Source organism: Coregonus clupeaformis, chromosome 20 (genome assembly GCF_020615455.1).
Source record: "Coregonus clupeaformis isolate EN_2021a chromosome 20, ASM2061545v1, whole genome shotgun sequence".
Taxonomy (NCBI): domain Eukaryota; kingdom Metazoa; phylum Chordata; class Actinopteri; order Salmoniformes; family Salmonidae; genus Coregonus; species Coregonus clupeaformis.
The window spans coordinates 59,613,140-59,634,505 of NC_059211.1; the positions used below are offsets into that span (position 1 = coordinate 59,613,140).

Consider the following 21,366-nt stretch of genomic DNA (forward strand, 5'->3'; position numbering starts at 1 on the left):
CAAGGCGGACGCCTTGTCTCGGATGTTCTCCAAGACGGAGGAGAGTGGGTCCAAGACCGAGACAATTCTCCCCCGGAACTGCGTCGTGGGAGCAGTTAGGTGGAAGATTGAGGAGGAGGTGATGGCGGCCCTTCGGACGCAGCCCGGTCCCGTAACGGTCCACCCGGTCGGTTGTTTGTGCCTGAGTCGGTTCGTCCTGCTGTCCTCAAATGGTCCCACGCCAGCAAGATGGCTTGTCACCCTGGCGTGGCTCGGACGATGGCGTTTCTTCGCAGATGTTTTTGGTGGCCTGCCATGGCCGAGGATACTCGGGGTTATGTTGCTGCCTGTCCAGTGTGTGCGCAGAATAAGAGTACCAATCGGCCCAGCTCTGGACTACTTCACCCCCTTCCTATTCCCCGGCGACCATGGTCGCATCTGGCCCTGGACTTTGTCACTGGGTTGCCCGCTTCTGAGGGAAACACGGTCGTTCTGACTATCGTGGACAGATTCAGCAAGTTCGCCCACTTTGTGCCTATTGCCAAGCTTCCCTCTGCCTCGGAGACGTCCGAGATCCTGGTTAGGGGAGGTTTTCAGGGTCCACGGTTTGCCCAGTGATATCGTTTCCGACCGTGGTCCTCAGTTTACCTCTGCTGTCTGGAAGTCCTTCTGTTTGGCCATTGGAGCTACAGTCAGCCTCACATCTGGTTTTCACCCCCAATCTAATGGTCAGGCGGAGAGAGCCAACCAGAAGATGGAATCCACGCTACGCTGCCTTGTCTCCTCCAACCCCACCTCCTGGGTCTCTCAGTTGCCTTGGGTTGAGTATGCCCACAATACTCTCCCTACATCTGCCACTGGGATGTCTCCCTTCCAGTGCCTGTATGGCTACCAACCTCCCTTGTTCCCTTCTCAGGAGAAGGAGCTCTCAGTGCCCTCTGTTCAGGCCCATATTCGTCGTTGCCACCGGACCTGGCATCGGGCCAGAAAGGCACTCCTTAGAGTTTCGGACCGGTATCAGCTCCAGGCGAATCGTCGCCGGATCCCCGCTCCCACCTATACCATCGGAGATAGGGTCTGGTTGGCCACACGGGATCTTCCTTTACGGACTGAGTCTAGGAAGTTGTTACCGAAGTTCATTGGTCCGTTTGTGGTGGAGAAGGTGATCAATCCGGTGGCAGTTTCGACTCAAACTACCGAGGACGCTCAGAGTCCATCCCACCTTTCATGTCTCCTGCCTCAAGCCTGTTCTCCTCAGTCCTCTGTTGCCTCCTCCGCCTCCTCCTCCTCCTCCTCGGATGATCGGAGGTGGTCCTGCCTACACGGTGCGACGCATCATGGATTCCAGACGGCGGGGCCGGGGTTTCCAGTATCTCGTGGACTGGGAGGGGTATGGTCCTGAAGAGAGGAGTTGGATTCCGCGGCGACAGATCCTAGATGCTGACCTCATTCGTGACTTCTACCGCCTCCATCCTGGCGCTCCGGGAGTCCGCCCGGTGGCGTTCGTCGGAGGGGGTACTGTAACGATCCCTGCAGTCTGAGTCGGTTTCTGTCTGGGTATTAGTTTTTCTGCTCGGGATCTCCAGTTTCCCGAGGGTTCTGGAACGCTCCCTGCCTGGTTGCCGGGCAACGTTGCTAGGCGGGAGCTCTCTTGATTTCCGCACCTGCATCCCATCAGCAATCTGCACACCTGGTCCTGATCATCACCCTTCTTAGGCTCTGTCCTAACATCCATTCCCTGCCGGATCGTTAGCCATGAACAGTATGTTTGTCCGTGTATCAGCCTCGGAACTTCTAGCGTTAGTTTTGTTGTTTTGCACCTTTTTGACTTGCTGTATACTTACCTCCGTTTTGTTCTATCTGCAGTCACTCACCCGGAACCTTCACCCAACCTCTGCCTGATGGTCGGCGGCTGCCGAGCCATTACTGGACCTACCACTGCACCCTCAACAACCCATCCACGCCACCCGCTCTGTTCCCTGGATTATTCAGCCTCACTCGTGGATCTATTAAATAAACACTCACCTTTGTTTCAATTTACCTTGTCCTGGTCTGCTTCTGGGTTCTGGCTTAGTAAACCGTGACACAGTGAGGGAAAAAAGTATTTGATCCCCTGCTGATTTTGTTCGTTTGCCCACTGACAAAGAAATGATCAGTCTATAATTTTAATGGTAGGTTTATTTGAACAGTGAGAGACAGAATAACAACAAAAAAATCCAGAAAAACGCATGTCAAAAATGTTATAAATTTATTTGCATTTTAATGAAGGAAATAAGTATTTGACCCCCTCTCAATCAGAAAGATTTCTGGCTCCCAGGTGTCTCTTAAAGGGAGTGCTCCTAATCTCAGTTTGTTACCTGTATAAAAGACACCTGTCCACAGAAGCAATCAATCAATCAGATTCCAAACTCTCCACCATGGCGAAGACCAAAGAGCTCTCCAAGGATGTCAGGGACAAGATTGTAGAACTACACAAGGCTGGAATGGGCTACAAGACCATCGCCAAGCAGCTTGGTGAGAAGGTGACAACAGTTGGTGCGATTATTCGCAAATGGAAGAAACACAAAAGACCTGTCAATCTCCCTCGGCCTGGGGCTCCATGCAAGATCTCACCTCGTGGAGTTGCAATGATCATGAGAACGGTGAGGAATCAGCCCAGAACTACACGGGAGGATCTTGTCAATGATCTCAAGGCAGTTGGGACCATAGTCACCAAGAAAACAATTGGTAACACACTACGCCGTGAAGGACTGAAATCCTGCAGCGCCCGCAAGGTCCCCCTGCTCAAGAAAGCACATATACAGGCCCGTCTGAAGTTAGCCAATGAACATCTGAATGATTCAGAGGAGAACTGGGTGAAAGTGTTGTGTCAGATGAGACCAAAATGGAGCTCTTTGGCATCAACTCAACTCGCCGTGTTTGGAGGAGGAGGAATGCTGCCTATGACCCCAAGAACACCATCCCCACCGTCAAACATGGAGGTGGAAACATTATGCTTTGGGGGTGTTTTTCTGCTAAGGGGACAGGACAACTTCACCGCATCAAAGGGACGATGGACGGGGCCATGTACCGTCAAATCTTCCCTCAGCCAGGGCATTGAAAATGGGTCGTGGATGGGTATTCCAGCATTACAATGACCCAAAACACACAGCCAAGGCAACAAAGGAGTGGCTCAAGAAGAAGCACATTAAGGTCCTGAAGTGGCCTAGCCAGTCTCCAGACCTTAATCCCATAGCAAATCTGTGGAGGGAGCTGAAGGTTCGAGTTGCCAAACGTCAGGCTCGAAACCTTAATGACTTGGAGAAGATCTGCAAAGAGGAGTGGGACAAAATCCCTCCTGAGATGTGTGCAAAGAAAAGAAACGTCTGACCTCTCTGATTGCCAACATGGGTTTTGCCACCAAGTACTAAGTCATGTTTTGCAGAGGGGTCAAATACTTATTTCCCTCATTAAAATGCAAATCAATTTATAACATTTTTGACATGCGTTTTTCTGGATTTTTTTGTTGTTATTCTGTCTCTCACTGTTCAAATAAACCTACCATTAAAATTATAGACTGATCATGTCTTTGTCAGTGGGCAAACGTACAAAATCAGCAGGGGATCAAATACTTTTTTCCCTCACTGTATCTCCTGTGGGGTTAGCGTGGTGTGTGTTCCCATAGGGCTCCAAGTGGGTGGAGTTACAGTATGTGTGTGATCTATGCAACCTTGAAATTGCAGCCCTTCTTAGTGACCCAATGGTGTGGTCATAATGATGACAGAATGCTTGTTCTAGCAGATGAAGACAGGCAGAAAACACTCTCTCACACACTCACACATGTTGTGCCTGCATCCAATTTTTCTAATGGGTTGTGAACAATGAGATACATCAACGTAAACAAATGTTATTTTATTGATTAATAAAATAAATAAATACAACTTTAAAATAAATTAAATGGTTCAGTAAATTAGTAAAGTAATAAAAGTATGGGTCAAAATATTTTTTTTAAAAAGCAGACAGGCTTCAAGAGCAAATTACTTGTCAAATTCAACAAAGCATTGCTAAAACAATAGTATTGATGCTGTGATTGAACAACTTTGAGACACCACAATTGTGATTTAAACTGTTGATTGTAATTGCTAGTCATTTAGATTTGGTGTTCCTATAATTTTTTTAATAATGAGAATATACATATGTTATCTTGTATAAAGCATGGAAAGAGATAAGGTTGCATTGGCTACACAGTGCTTGTAAAACATTACAGAAGGTATCTCATTTTCTGAGGTTGGCATGCACAAAATCAATACACTATAATAATACAATACAGCATTTTTGTATTGCATTATGTTGTTTTATAGAGTATTGATTTGTGTATTTTGTATGCTGACCTGACAAAATGAACTTCCATATAAATGGACAATAAAGTTATCGTATCATACTGTTTGAATGGGAGTGTTACAGTTAAAAGTGATGTACAGTTAACATTACAGATGATAAACATAGCTATAAGGACGGGTACATAGTTATATTGAACAACCCTTATTGCTCTCTTCGATCTTGCCTTAGCATTTTGCCTGAAAAACGTAATAAAGCACCTGTTAAAAACATAAAGTTATTGACATTCAGAGAGCTGACATTCTGAAACTCTTCTTTCTCTTCTCTATCTTTCAGACCTGAGTTCAAATACTATTTGACATCTTTCAAATACTTTGAGAGTTTGCTTTAGTCTGCCTGGGGCCAGGTGGGCAGGGCTTGCACAATTGAACTTTTCTATTGGTTCCATTGCAACAGGCAAGCTACACTACATGGTATGTGGACACCTGCTCGTCGAACATCTCATTCCAAAATTATGGGCATTAATATGGAGTTAGTCCCCTCTTTGCTGCTATAACAGCCTCCACTCTTCTGGTAAGGCTTTCCACTAGATGTTGGAACATTGCTGCGGGGGCTTCCATTCAGCCACAAGAGCATTACTGAGCTTGGGCACTGATGTTGAGCGATTAGGCCTGGCTCGCAGTCGGCATTCAAATTCATCCCAAAGGTGTTCGATAGGGTTGAGGTCAGGGCTCTGTGCAGGTCAGTCAAGTTCTTCCACACTGATCTCGACAAACCATTTCTGTATGGACCTCGCTTTGTGAACGTGGGTATTGTCAAACTGAAACAGGAAAGGGCCTTCCCCAAACTGTTGCCACCAAGTTGGAAGCACAGAATCGTCTAGAATGTCATTGTATGCTGTAGCGGTAAGATTTCCCTTCACTGGAACTAAGGGGCCTAGCCAGAACCATGAAAAACAGCCCCAGACCATTATTCCTCCTCCACCAAACTTTACAGTTGGCACTATGCATTCGGGTAGGTAGCGTTCTCCTGGCATCCGCCAAACCCAGATTCATCCATCAGACTGCCAGATGGTGAAGCGTGATTCATCACTCCAGACAACGCGTTTCTACTGCGTCCAATGGCGGCGAGCTTTACACCACTCCAGCCGACGCTTGGAATTGCGCATGGTGATCTTAGGCTTGTGTGCAGCTGCTCGGCCAAGGAAACCTATTTCATGAAGCTCCCGACGAACAGTTCTTGTGCTGACGTTGCTTCCAGAGGCAGTTCAGAACTCGGTAGTGAGTGTTGCAACCGAGGACAGATGATTTTAACACGGTACGCGCTTCAGCACTCGGTGGTCCCGTTCTGTGAACTTGTGTGGCCTACCACTTCGCAGCTGAGCCGTTGTTGCTCCTAGACGTTTCCACTTCACAATAACAGCACTTACAGTTGACCGGGGCAGACTCTAGCAGGGCAGAAATTTGATGAACTGACTTGTTGGAAAGGTGGCATCCTATGACGGTGCCACGTTGGAAGTCAATGAGCTCTTCAGTAAGGCCAATCTACTGCCAATGTTTGTCTATAGAGATTGCATGGATGTGTGCTCGATTTTATACACCTGTCAGCAACGGGTGTGGCTGAACTAGCCAAAGCATGGCACCATCCCTACGGTGAAGCATGGTGGTGGCAGCATCATGCTGTGGGGATGTTTTTCAGTGGCAGGGACTGGGAGACTAGTCAGGATCGAGGGAAAGATGAACGGAGCAAAGTACAGAGAGATCCTCAGACTGGGGTGAAGGTTCACCTTCCAACAGGACACAACCCTAAGCACAAAGCCAGGACAACGCATGAGTGGCTTCGGGACAAGTCTCTGAATGTCCTTGAGTGGCCCAGCCAGAGACTGGACTTGAACCCGATCAAATATCTTTGGAAACCTGAAAATAGCTGTGCAGGAATGCTCCCCATCCAACCTGACAGAGCTTGAGAGGATCTGCAGAGAAGAATGGGAGAAACTCCCCAAACACAGGTGTGCCAAGCTTGTAGCGTCATACCCAAGAAGACTCGAGGCTGTAACTGCTGCCAAAGTACAAAGTACTGAGTAAAGGGTCTGAATACTTATGTAAATGTGATATTTCATTTTTATATTTATTATACATTTCTAAAAACCTGTTTTTGCTTTGTCATTATGGAGTATTGTGTGTAGATTGATGAGGATTTTTAAATCAATTTTAGAATAAGGCTGTAACGTAACAGAATGTGGAAAAAGTCAAGGGGTCTGAATACTTCCGGTTCCGGGTCAGGTCTTGTATGATTAGACAAAACCTTCTGGCCCTAGTTATACAGATGTAGGATCTTAATTTGAGCCAGTTTGCTACAGCAGGAAAATAATCCTTCAGTAACAGGAAATGTGAATTATTATGTTCTCAGCAACAAAAGAGTGATCAAATTAAGATCCTATATCTGTTGGTTTGTAACGGTTGAAATGCAACCACAAGTGATTGTTGAACAGTTCTGAGAGTAGGCCCCGTAAACACTCAGAGTTTGTCTGCACAAAAATGTTTACTATTAAAGATTGGTGTCTCCACAACTTATGTTGTTATTTTTTAGCAGAAAAACTCTCTGTTGTATCACAACCGTTGTGCCAAATGTGTTGTACAGCAGTTGTACAACCTGAGTGTGTTTGGGGCCATACAGCACACAGCTCTTCACATACCACCTCCACTTTATTTTATGTTGATTTAAAGATGGTTGATTGACATGTGATGCCACCAATGGGTGGTGTTCAGTGTTGGCTGCTGAGGACTCCATTGGGTGTTGAGGCCTGTTTGCTCCACCTCCTCTGGCTGAGGAGCTTTCTGTTTTTCTGCACCTTCACTCGTACATCAAACACCTCCTGAATAGCATTCTTAAAACAGTGAAAGTTGTAGTCAATTAGTCCTGTGGGATAAAGACAAGATAGGATGAGATCAGTATTCAGACATGACGAGCAGAGTTACCATACCATAGCTATTGGAATGTTAAAATTACAAATTCATCTCGCTCTCACAATCTCAATTATGAGCGAAAATAACCTACATTGTCAATCAGATAATCAGGTGAAAACAATGCATGATGCGACCTTGAATAATATCACCTGTATGATTTGACCTGTTGTAATAACCACTGACGTTAATGAATACATTCTACATAATAATATGGTAATTAGTGTAACCTTTTCATTGTTGGCCTATTGTTATTTTGGGGAAAAGAGGATATTTTGTGACTTGTTGACAAACTGTTTGCCAGATGTAAGAAGCTTCCATGCTTTTGTTCTGCTGACAAATATGATGGGGGGAAAAGGCTTGTCAATGCCAATTGAAATGTTAAAATGTGACACATAAAAAAGTCAAAGACTATACTGTTGAATAATAATACACACAATAAAAAACAAAAAATACACAACCCTGCACCGACTTCGCTGTCAGCCTCCTAAAATCTCTATTCCGAGACTGGCTACCCCCCTGACCGAAATGTGTATTGACTGCTATATGAGTCTAATAAATACAACTTGAAAACGACTTTGTTCCTATAGTTTGGGTGCCATGCCTTCACATGTACTGTACCAAGAGAACACTCTTATGAATGCCTATTATCACATGTGGTGTGTCATCTGTCGTCCAATCTCCTAGCTGCCGCAGACAGCCAAGGCTCAATCTAACCAGCCGGGAGGAATTGACAAGTTCACAAGTTAAAAGGAAGATGAGAGCCTTTGATCACGGTTGCCAAGGTAACCACACTCTTCTCTTTAAGAGAGAGGAGAGGAAGCGAGAGAGCGAGGAGAGAGAAAACTGTCCATGGAATAATAGGCTTTCCATTGCAATTGATTTAAATGACTTATTATGTGTTCATCTGTTAATTGAGTGTAAGTAGTGATAGTGTATGTAGTCTCTGGACAATGCAGCTTTTTGCATTAATCTCGTCATCATATTAATTATGTTCTGCCATCTGTCAATTAACCCATATTACTGTGCTCATCACAGATCACACAACACACTAGAGGTGGTTGGATTATAAATATTTCAATCCTGGTTAGTGGTTAGCCTTTGGAACCATGTTATCTAGAGTAGCAGGTGTTCCAGTATCAGCAGGCATTCAGTACTGCACTTGTGGATTCATGTCATGTCTGGTCGTTGTGATATCTGAATTTGAAATATGCGCATGTAGCTTTGCTAACTTGGACCTTGGCATAAATCATACATTGGTGTCAACAGGAGATATGTGTGACATTTCCTGGAAAATATTTTGTAGTGCCGACGACACATCTAAAAACTGGGTATGTAACATTAAACTTTGCGTTAGAACAAGCGCATAATATCCAAAGTTAGGATTCATTCCTATAAAGTCACAGCACATTCCCCTATAAGGCTAGGGGTTATTCTTGGGCCAGGTTGGGCCCTGGTCAAAACTAGTGCACTTTAAAGGGAATAGGGTTCCATTTGGGACCGAGACAGACTCTCGCTCACCTCTCCTCCCTAACTCTCTCTTACCTTTCCTCCCTAACTCTCTCACCTTCCTCCTCGAAGCTCTCCTCCCTAACTCTCTCTCACCTTTTCTCTCTAAGCTCTCCTCCCTAACTCTCGCTTACCTTTCCTCCCTAACTCTCTCTCTCACTTTTCCTCTTGAAGTGTTCCTCCCTAACTCTCTGTTACCTTTCCTCTCAAAGCTCTCCTCTCGGAGGAAGCAGACCAGAGCCAGGAACTTGGTGACCTCCTTCAGGTACATGACGGTGGTGTTGTTCAGGTGGATGATGGCCATGGACTCCTTATCATAGGGCTGACCTGCCTCTTCCTCCGTCAGCCTGGGAGAGAGGGTTGAGAACAAAGGGATGAGAGAGGGAAGAGAGCGAGGGATGAGAGAGGGAAGAGAACCAGGGATGAGTGAGTGATATAGGGTCTGCCTGCCCAGTACCACATCAGAGATAGGGATGAGAACGAGGAGAAGAGACGAAGGATGAGATAGCGAGATTTAGCCTAGAATTAATTCAAAGAAGAAAAAGAGGGTGATATGCACATCCTAAACTTGAGAATAACAGTGCTGGGCTTAAAATTTTTGTTGTTGTTGGTTTTAATAATGTATTTTGTTTGTGCTTTTACATTGTCGGCCAAGGAACTGAAGGAATATTTCAATTCAATGAATATTCAATAGACCCCTCATATTCAACTCTGGACCTCGAAGCCAGTTGCAAAAAATTTTATAACAAAAGGTACTAGTGCAAAGTACTAAACAACAAAAAATGAATTTTTAGCACTTTGCATTAGCACCTTTTGTTATCATTTCGAGCATGCGTTAAATTAAGTATATTTTTGAATATTGCCTCCTTGGTTTTTCCTTTTATATGGTTTGAGTGCAAGTACTTACGTAATTCTACAGATATGTGTTTCCCCACACACATATTAGACTGAGCGCAAACCCTCATACTGGCTTTCCCTGAGTTGATATAGGGACACAAATAATTTACTGTATATTCCTACATGCATTAAAATGAGAAAGTACCTGTGTCCTATCTGCCAACACCATCTACTACATAAGATAAAAAGCATTGCTATGTAACAGACGCCGGATCAAATGGTAATTATCAAATCGAATAAAAGCTTGAACCTTAATCCCATGCTTTCAGGAGCTTTGGGGGGGGTGGATTGACATAAGGTCTGCAAGCTAAGAATAGTTTCTCACTGCATGTCACTGGGGAGGAAAACAACACAAAAAACATGTACAGTATTACATGTAGTCATAAATTCAAAGAAGGGTCTACTTGCAATAACTGTGATATGTGTTTTTTTTTCCCTTAATAGTTGAATGCACTGACTGTAAGTCTCTCTGGATAAGAGCGTCTGTTAAATGACTAAAATGTAAAATGTGATTACTAGGAAAAGAAGCAGACATTCAATATGGTGGCCAGGGGACATTTCAGTGCCATCTGAGCAGCAAATAGAATGCTTCATTAACTAAATGAGGTGAAAAAACCTTGCTAAAACCTCTAAATAATGTTAATAGCCCAGCTGTTTTGTCAAGGGATGCATCCCAAATTGCTATATAGGGAATAGGGTGCCATTTGGTAAGCAGTCCATGATAATGATGTTCAAACTTCATGTGAGTAATCCCAGTATTTGGAGGAGAGTTAAATCAACTGGTCCAATGAAACCGCGAGAGCTATGATTGGAGCTCAATTTGCATGCCATGATCACTCACACACAATTACCTACATACAAGAACATGTAAAGTGCCTTCAGAAAAAATTCATACCCCTTAACTTATTCCACATTTTGTTGGGTTGTAGCCTGAAAAAGGATACAATTATTTTTTTTCACACCCATCTACACACAATACCCCATAAGGACAAACTGTTTTTAGAAATGTTTCCAAATGTATTGAAAATGAAATACTGAAATATCTAATTTACATACACTACCGGTCAAAAGTTTTAGAACACCTACTCATTCAAGGGTTTTTCTTTATTTTTACTATTTTCTACATTGTAGAATAATAGTGAATACATCAAAGCTATGAAATAACACATATGGAATCATGTAGTAACCAAAAAAGTGTTAAACAAATCAAAATGTATTTTATATTTGAGATTCTTCAAATAGCCACCCTTTGCCTTGATGACAGCTTTGCACCCTCTTCGCATTCTCTCAACCAGCTTCATGAGGTAGTCACCTCGAATGCATTTCAATTAACAGGTGTGTCTTCTTAAAAGTTAATTTGTGGAATTTCTTTCCTTCTTAATGCGTTTGAGCCAATCAGTTGTGTTGTGACAAGGTAGGGGGAGTATGCAGAAGATAGCCCTATTTGGTAAAAGACCAAGTCTATATTATGGCAAGAACAACTCAAATAAGCAAAAAGAAACGGCAGTCCATCATTACTTTAAGACATGAAGGTCAGTCAATACAGAACATTTCAAGAACTTTGAAAGTTTCTTCAAGTGCAGTCGCAAAAACCATCAAGCACTATGATGAAACTGGCTCTCATGAGGACCGCCACAGGAATGGAAGACCCAGAGTTACCTCTGCTGCAGAGGATAAGTTCATTAGAGTTACCAGCCTCAGAAATTGCAGCCCAAATAAATGCTTCACAGAGTTCAAGTAACAGACACATCTCAACATCAACTGTTCAGAGGAGACTGTGTGAATCAGGCCTTCATTGTCGAATTGCTGTAAAGAAACCACTACTAAAGGACACAAATAATAAGAAGAGACTTGCTTGGGCCAAGAAACACAAGCAATGGACATTAGACCGGTGGAAATTTGTCCTTTGGTCTGGAGTCCAAATTTGAGATTTTTGGTTCCAACCGCCGTGTCTTTGTGAGATGCGGTGTGGGTAAACGGATGATCTCTGCATGTGTATTTTCCACCGTAAAGCATGGAGGAAGAGGTGTTATGGTTTGGGGGTGCTTTGCTGGTGACACTGTCTGTGATTTATTTATAATTCAAGGCACACGTAACCAGCATGGCTACCACAGCATTCTGCAGCAATACGCCATCCCATCTGGTTTGGGCTTAGTGGGACTATCATTTGTTTTTCAACAGGACAATAACCCAACACACCTCCAGGCTGTGTAAGGGCTATTTGACCAAGAAGGAGAGTGATGGAGTGCTGCATCAGATGACCTGGCCTCCACCATCCCCCGACCTCAACCAAATTGAGATGGTTTGGGATGAGTCGGTCCGCAGAGTAACACCTTTTTGGTTACAACATGATTCCATATGTGTTATTTCATAGTTTTGATGTCTTCACTATAATTCTACAATGTAGAAAATAATACAAATAAAGAAAAACCCTTGAACGAGTAAATATAATAATAATATGCCATTTAGCAGACGCTTTTATCCAAAGCGACTTACAGTCATGCGTGCATACATACATTTTTTGTGTATGGGTGGTCCCGGGGATCGAACCCACTACCTTGGCGTTACAAGCGCCGTGCTCTACCAGCTGAGCTACAGAGGACCACAGTAGGTGTTCTAAAACTTTTGACCGGTAGTGTAAGTTTTCACACCCCTGAGTCAATACATGTTACAGCTGTGAGTCTTTCTGGGTAAGTCTCTAAGAGCTTTTCATACCTGTATTTTACAATATTTGCACATTATTGTTTTTTTAATTCTTCAAGTTCTGTCAAGTTGGTTATTAATCATTGCTAGACAGCCATTTTCAAGACTTGCCATAGATTTTCAAGCCAATTTAAGTCAAAACTTTAACTAGGCCACTCAGGAACATTCAATGTTGTCTTGGTAAGTAACTCCTGTGTATATTTGGCCTTGTGTTTTAGGTTATTTTCCTGCTGAAAGGTGAATTTGTCTCCCAGTGTATGTTGGAAAGCAGACCACGTTTATGGCGTTGCGTGGGCGAGCAGTTTGCTGATGTCAACGTTGTGAACAGTGGGGTTATGGTGGCAATGGGGTTATGGTATGGGCAGGCATAAGCTACGGACAACGAACAAAATTGCATTTTATCGATGGCAATTTGAATGCAGAAAAATACCGTGACGTGATCCTGAGGCCCATTGTGAGGCCTTTTTTTAAAAAGGTATCTATGACCAACAGATGCATATCTGTATTCCCAGTCATGTGAAATTCATAGCCAAATTAACTTATTTCAATTGACTGATTTCCACATATGAACTGTAACTCAGTAAAATCAATTAAATTGTTGTATGTTGCGTTTATATTTTTGTTCAGTATACAATATTGATCCATCCTCAGTTTTCTCTTATCACAGCCATTAAACTCTGTAACTGTTTTAAAGTCACCATTGGCCTCATGGTGAAATCCCTGATCAGTTTCCTTCCTCTCCGGCAACTGAGTTAGGAAGGACGCCTGTATCTTTGTAGTGACTGGATGTATTGATACACCATCCACAGTGTAATAATAACTTCCCCATGCAGAAAGGGATATTCAATGTTTGCATTTTTTTTTTTTTATCTACCAATAGATGCCCTTCTTTGCAAGGCATTGGAAAACCTCCCTGGTCTTTGTGGTTGAATCTGTGTTTGAAATTCACTGCTCGACTAAGGGACCTTACAGACAATTGGATGTATGGGGTCCAGATATGAGGTAGTCATTCAAAAATCATGTTAAACACTATTATTGCACACAGAGTGAGTCCATGCAACTTATTCTGTGAGTTGTTAAGCAAATGTTTACTCCTGAACTTATTTAGGCTTGCCGTAACAAAGGGGTTGAATACTTATTGACTCAAGACATTTCAGCTTTTCATTTTAAATTATTTTAATATTATTTTTTTAAACAATTCCACTTTGACATTATGGGGTATTGTGTGTAAACCAGTGACACAATTTAAAACTCAGGCTGTAACACAACAAAATGTGGAAAAAGTCAAGGGGTGTGAATACTTTCTGAAGGCACACACGTCCCCCCCCCCCCTTCCCCCCACACAGACATTGGAAAATATCTCAAAGTCTGTGCAGTCTCCCAGACTCATATACGGTGTGAGCTCATCTCATCTAGAGTGTTGTGCCCTGAGGCGTAAACACAGTCAACAGCCTTCCTCAGCTCAGCCCTCCTAAACCCCAGCGTGGCATATCTCCATTCCATCCCAACCCACAGCTGCGGTGCCCAGGGTGAGGCCTAGGCCTATATCCCCAGCCCCAGCAGCAGCCTCCCTGCCAGGGCACAGCAGCCCAACGAAGGCACATCAGACCTGGTTCATATTGGGTCAACGGACCCAGAGGGGGCTAACGTTACCACATGGCTTACCTCGGCTGGCTTGTTTACTACCGTCCTCTCATGGCTACGAGGAAGGTTCTGCTACAGTCAGCCTGATGGCCAGTACAGGAGGACAGGACATGGCAGGGCAGGAGAGGTGTGTGTGCGTGTGTGTGTGGGTGTGTTCGGGGCTAGGGTGAAGACTGAGGAGAAATAAAACGGATGATCACCTGCTGTGTTTGTCAGGTGTTGATGCAATAGAGCTACCTGACAGGCAGCCAGGTGGAAGGAGAAGAGAAGAGAGCTCTTGCAGTACACCACACTGTGCTTTTAAGCTTAACTTAAAAGGATACAGTTGTGTGCCTTCCCTGTTTAGCATCACCTACATTACCATTTGAACTCTCTATGTACACTGCATTCTGAAAGTATTCAGACCCCTTAACTTTTTCCACATTTTGTTATGTTACAGCCTTATTCTAAAATGGATTAAATAAATAAAAATCCTCAATCTAGACACAATACCCTATAATGATGAAGCGAAAACAGGTTTTTATAAATTGTTGCACATTTAGTAAAATTAAAAAACAGAAATACCTTATGTACATAAGTATTCAGACCCTTTGCTATGAGACTCGAAATTGAGCTCAGGTGCATCCTGTTTCCATTGATCATTCTTGAAATGTTTCTACAACTTGATTGGAGTCCACCTGTGGTCAATTCAATTGATTGGATATGATTTGGAAAGGCACACATCTGTCAATATAAGGTCCCACAGTTGACAGTGCATGTCAGAGCAAAAACCAAGCCATGAAGTCGAAGGAATTGTCCGTAGATCTCAGAGACAGGATTGTGTCGAGCCACATATCTGGGGAAGGGTACCAAAACATTTCTGCAGCATTGAAGGTCCCCAATAACACAGTGGCCTCCATCAATCTTAAATGGAAGAAGTTTGGAACCACCAAGACTCTTCCTAGAGCTGGCCGCCCAGTCAAACTGAGCAATCGGGGAAGAAGGGCCTTGGTCAGGAAGGTGATCAAGAACCCGATGGTCACTCTAACAGAGCTCCAGAGTTCCTCTGTGGAGATGGGAGAACCTTCCAGAAGGACAACCATCTCTGCAGCACTCCACTAATCAGGCCTTTATGATAGTGGCCAGACGGAAGCCACTCCTCAGTAAAAGACACATGACAGCCGCTTGGAGTTTGCCAAAAGGCACCTAAAGGACTCTCAGACCATGAGAAACAGGATTCTCTGGTCTGATGAAACCAAGATTGAACTCTTTGGCCTGAATGTCAAGTGTCACATCTGGAGGAAACCTGGCACCATCCCTACGGTGAAGCATGGTGGTGGCAGCATCATGCTGTGGGGATGTTTTTCAGTGGCAGGGACTGGGAGACTAGTCAGGATCGAGGGAAAGATGAACGGAGCAAAGTACAGAGAGATCCTCAGACTGGGGTGAAGGTTCACCTTCCAACAGGACACAACCCTAAGCACAAAGCCAGGACAACGTAGTAGTGGCTTCGGGACAAGTCTCTGAATGTCCTTGAGTGGCCCAGCCAGAGCCCGGACTTGAACCCGATTGAACATCTCTGGAGAGACCTGAAAATAGCTGTGCAGCGACGCTCCCCATCCAACCTGACAAAGCTTGAGAGGATCTGCAGAGAAGAATAGGAGAAACTCCCCAAATACAGGTGTTCCAAGCTTGTAGCGTCATACCCAAGAGGACTTGAGGCTGTAATCGCTGCCAAAGGTGCTTCAACAAAGTACTGAGTAAAGGGTTTGAATACTTATGTAAATGTGATATTTCAGTTGTTGTTTTTTTATACATTTGCAAAAACTTCTAAAAACCTGTTTTTGCCTTCTCATTATGGGCTATTGTTTTGTAGATTGATGACGAAAAAAACAATTTAATCAATTTTAGTCAAGGGGTCTGAATACTTTCCGAATGCACTGTAAATAAACTCAGAGTGCAAATATGTGTTTGTTTTTTTACTTGTAATGACTGTGATCTGTGGTTGTCTTAACTGCCTTAATTGAATGCACTAACTGTAAGTCATTCTGGATGAGAACGTCTGCTAAATTACTTTAAAGCGAATGTAAATGTTTTTTCTGTCCCCCAATATCAATAAAGGCTAGATTTAGAGAATAGAAATTTCAACTGCGATTGCAGTTATTCGTGAGAGGAATAACGTTGATGGAGATGGGCTTGTACTGTACTCATGATTTCTTAATTTCTGTGTGTGTGTGTGTGTGTGTGTGTGTGTGTGTGTGTGTGTGTGTGTGTGTGTGTGTGTGTGTGCATGCGTGTTTGTGTGTGAAAGAGAGATAGAGAATAAATCTCTACTAAAACAGACTGGGAACTCAGATTAGGCTCTAATTAGTGTCTCAGCTGGAGTGAAATTGAACAGAGACACACAGTGAGTATGAAGAATAGGATTCACACAGACTCTGTTCTGAGGGCAAAGCATTTGCTAAATGACAATTTTATTATCAGAACTGGGTGGAACAAAACCCTGCATAGCCTGTGGGTCCCCAGGACCAGAACTGAAGGGCCCTGCCTGGTGTGAAGGTGTCACGACTTCCGCCGAGGCTGCCTCCCCTCCTTGTTCGTCATCACCAGTTTACTAACCACTGCCGCCCCAATTATCATCATCACATTTGTCTTGTCTTGTCAATCATACACACCTGGTTCTAATCCCCTCATTAGTCCGTGTATAAGTGTTCCCTCTGCCCCCTTGTCCTTGTGGGTGATTGTTTGAATGTGAGAGTAGTGTAGCTCGTACCATTTTGTTGAAAGGGTAGATATTTCCCCTGTGCCTATGTATTGTATGGAGATACCGTTACAGTGTATTGCCAGGGTAGATCGTTTCCCCTGTGCCTGTTTCGTTTGTCGCTATTCCAGCGTATTTTGTGTAACGAAGGAATAAACTCTGTATTCGGTGATTACCCTCCTGCGCCTGACTCCTTCCATCACACTCTTCACAGAAGGTCTGATTGTGACTGTGAGACTCCACCATCTTTGTTGGTCCATTATACTCAAGATACAACAGAAAGGTTTTTGCCGTCACAGTACCCAGTCCCACCACACAACTTTCAACTCACCCATAGATGCAGGAGATGTCTATGACCACATCGATCATGTCGCAGCACAGCTCGTAGGTCTGCATGTCCACAGGACTGCTGTCTGTAGCAATGTAGATCTTACTGACCACGTCAAACAGAAAGGCCTTCTCTATGCCCGAGTTCTGAAAGTACACAGAGAGAGATGGGACACTACACTTAGAAAACACATAATAGAGCAAACACACCAGAACGTTTAGAAGCAGCAGGTGGGCACGCTATCGTCTCCGACCAGAATATCAGCCATGAATTTCCTGACGATTCTACATGTTGAACTGCCACAGTTCGTCGCCACCCAGCAGGTGATCCCTAAAACAATGCAGCCACCCGCTACTTTTTAATAGTTCGTCATTCTGGTGTGTGTTCTCTCCGACATTCGACATTCGACTACTACACACAGGGGGGAAAGAAAGCAAGGACAGGGCAAAAACACAACTGGAGATGCTCTACTTTCTAAGAACTCAAAACAGCAGGGAGGGATGTATTTTGGCAAGACCAAAAAGCCCTGTAGAGGAACTAACGAGCGAGGTGGAGAGCCATGGTGTATGCTCTCCAGGGGGGCCAAGGGGGGCAGGGAGGACCAAAGTTAAGTAAATCAGAGCAGAGAAAGTAGAGAGCGCCGAGCACCAACCAGGGGTATGAAAAGGATTGCGTCCTAAATAGCATACTATTCTCTATATAGTGCACTCCTTTTGACAAGGCCCTATAGGGATCTATTCAAAAGTAGTGCACTATCTAAAGAATAGGGTGCCATTTGGGACGGATCCAAGAACTCCAGAGTACCAGGGGTCGGTGGTGTGAAAAGGACTCCAACAGAGTCTACACTTTGAAGCTATTGCACTAACAAAGTCATCTGGGTCTCCCTCTCCTCTGTGAATATTAGATCACTGGAAACAATTTACATACGCAGAGGGAGAGAGGGAGAGAGAAAGAGAGAGAGAGAGGCTTGTTTACTTCCCTTTTATTTATTATCTATTTCACGTGTTTTGGCAATGTAAACATATGTTTCCCATGCCAATAAAGCCCTTTGAATTGAATTGAGAGAGCGAGAGAATGAGAGAACACTCACTTGAAAGCTTGGAAATAAAGCCCCAAAGCCAAGGTTTTCATACATTTCATAAAATCTCCTAAAAAATATATATGTCCATATGGCTTTTGAACCTTCTTTCCATATGCCGATAATATATCTTAGATACAATACTAATCTATGGTCAGTAAAGTATCTTCTGTATGATCTGTGTTGACACTGAATGACAGGTGTTCTCCATCATGTTGATGCAATTGATTGGCTAGTCTACTCATCTGGTTTTACAGGTCTACATCACTCTGGGATGAATCCTAACATACAGTGGGGGAAAAAAGTATTTAGTCAGCCACCAATTGTGCAAGTTCTCCCACTTAAAAAGATGAGAGAGGCCTGTAATTTTCATCATAGGTACACGTCAACTATGACAGACAAAATGAGGAACTAAAATCCAGAAAATCACATTGTAGGATTTTTAATGAATTTATTTGCAAATTATGGTGGAAAATAAGTATTTGGTCAATAACAAAAGTTTCTCAATACTTTGTTATATACCCTTTGTTGGCAATGACACAGGTCAAACGTTTTCTGTAAGTCTTCACAAGGTTTTCACACACTGTTGCTGGTATTTTGGCCCATTCCTCCATGCAGATCTCCTCTAGAGCAGTGATGTTTTGGGGCTGTCGCTGGGCAACACGGACTTTCAACTCCCTCCAAATATTTTCTATGGGGTTGAGATCTGGAGACTGGCTAGGCCACTCCAGGACCTTGAAATGCTTCTTACGAAGCCACTCCTTCGTTGCCCAGGCGGTGTGTTTGGGATCATTGTCATGCTGAAAGACCCAGCCACGTTTCATCTTCAATGCCCTCGCTGATGGAAGGTTTTCACTCAAAATCTCACGATACATGGCCCCATTCATTCTTTCCTTTACACGGATCAGTCGTCCTGGTCCCTTTGCAGAAAAACAGCCCCAAAGCATGATGTTTCCACCCCCATGCTTCACAGTAGGTATGGTGTTCTTTGGATGCAACTCAGCATTCTTTGTCCTCCAAACACGACGAGTTGAGTTTTTACCAAAAAGTTCTATTTTGGTTTCATCTGACCATATGACATTCTCCCGATCCTCTTCTGGATCATCCAAATGCACTCTAGCAAACTTCAGACGGGCCTGGACATGTACTGGCTTAAGCAGGGGGACACGTCTGGCACTGCAGGATTTGAGTCCCTGGCGGCGTAGTGTGTTACTGATGGTAGGCTTTGTTACTTTGGTCCCAGCTCTCTGCAGGTCATTCACTAGGTCCCCCCGTGTGGTTCTGGGATTTTTGTTCACCGTTCTTGTGATCATTTTGACCCCACGGGGTGAGATCTTGCGTGGAGCCCCAGATCGAGGGAGATTATCAGTGGTCTTGTATGTCTTCCATTTCCTAATAATTGCTCCCACTGTTGATTTCTTCAAACCAAGCTGCTTACCTATTGCAGATTCAGTCTTCCCAGCCTGGTGCAGGTCTACAATTTTGTTTCTGGTGTCCTTTGACAGCTCTTTGGTCTTGGCCATAGTGGAGTTTGGAGTGTGACTGTTTAGGGTTGTGGACAGGTGTATTTTATACTGATAACAAGTTCAAACAGGTGCCATTAATACAGGTAACGAGTGGAGGACAGAGGAGCCTCTTAAAGAAGAAGTTACAGGTCTGTGAGAGCCAGAAATCTTGTTTGTTTGTAGGTGACCAAATACTTATTTTCCACCATAATTTGCAAATAAATTCATAAAAAAATCCTACAATGTGATTTTCTGGATTTTCTTTCCTCAATTTGTCTGTCATAGTTGACGTGTACCTATGATGAAAATTACAGGCCTCTCTCATCTTTTTAAATGGGAGAACTTGCACAATTGGTGGCTGACTAAATACTTTTTTCCCCCCACTGTACTTGTCTTTCTTGCACTCACTTATTTTTCTTCCTGGCACTGATTCTGCTATTTCGAAGAAGAGTCTACTTGCACTGACGCTGATATGTGGTTGTTTTTTACTAACTTCTCTCTGGATAATAGTGTCTGCTAAATGAATAAAATGTTCAATGTAAATGTAGATTCGCGCACATAGAGTAACTTCAATCTTCAGGCATACAGTGCCTATCATAATTATTTATCCTCCTTGGATTTCTTCACTTTTAACTGTCTTACAAAGCGGGATTAAAATTGAGTAAATTGTCATTTTTTGTCAACGACCTACACAAAATACTCTGTAATGTCAAAGTGGAAGAAAAATTCTAACATTTATGAAAAGTAAAACACAAATATACCTTGATTAGATAAGTATTCACCCCCCTGAGTCAATACATGTTAGAAACACCTTTGGCAGCGATTACAGCTGTAAGTCTCCTTCGGTAAGTCTCTAAGAGCTTTGTACACCTGGACTGTGCAATATTTGCCGATTATTCTTTTCAAAATTCTTCAAGCTCTGTCAAGGTGTTGGGTATCATGGCTAGACAGAAATGTTCAAGTCTTGCCATAGATTTTCAAGCAGATTTACTGTAAGTCAAAACTGTAACTTGGTCACTCAGGAACATTCACAGTCTTCTTGGTAAGCAACTCCAGTGTAGATTTGGCCTTGTGTTGTAGGTTATTGTCCTGTTGAAAGGTGAATTCCACTCCCTGTGTCTGGTGTAAAGCAGACTGAAGCAGGTTTTTCTCTAGGATTTTGCCTGTGCTTAGCTCCATCCCATTTATACACTGCTCAAAAAAATAAAGGGAACACTTAAACAACACAATGTAACTCCAAGTCAATCACACTTCTGTGAAATCAAACTGTCCACTTAGGAAGCAACACTGATTGACAATACATTTCACATGCTGTTGTGCAAATGGAATAGACAACAGGTGAAAATTATAGGCAATTAGCAAGACACCCCCAATAAAGAAATGGTTCTGCAGGTGGTGACCACAGACCACTTCTCAGTTTCTATGCTTCCTGGCTGATGTTTTGGTCACTTTTGAATGCTGGCGGTGCTTTCACTCTAGTGGTAGCATGACACGGAGTCTACAACCCACACAAGTGGCTCAGGTAGTGCAGCTCATCCAGGATGGCACATCAATGCGAGCTGTGGCAAGAAGGTTTGCTGTGTCTGTCAGCGTAGTGTCCAGAACATGGAGGCGCTACCAGGAGACAGGCCAGTACATCAGGAGACGTGGAGGACGCCGTAGGAGGGCAACAACCCAGCAGCAGGACCGCTACCTCCGCCTTT

The 21,366-nt window shown here is 43.6% G+C and overlaps 1 protein-coding gene across 1 annotated transcript in view; it reads right to left on the reverse strand.

Annotated features, from left to right (window-relative positions):
* Positions 1 to 6,490: 6,490 nt before the first annotated feature.
* rragd (ras-related GTP binding D) overlaps positions 6,491 to 21,366 on the reverse strand; it is a 36,596-nt gene continuing 21,720 nt past the window's right edge. The window contains exons 6-8 of the mRNA XM_041848201.2: positions 17,084 to 17,226; positions 8,967 to 9,115; positions 6,491 to 7,215 (exon numbers count right to left, since the gene is read on the reverse strand). Of these exons, the coding sequence (XP_041704135.1) occupies positions 7,061 to 7,215; positions 8,967 to 9,115; positions 17,084 to 17,226 (447 nt within the window). The 3' untranslated portion in view covers positions 6,491 to 7,060. The remainder of the gene's footprint in view (positions 7,216 to 8,966; positions 9,116 to 17,083; positions 17,227 to 21,366) is intronic.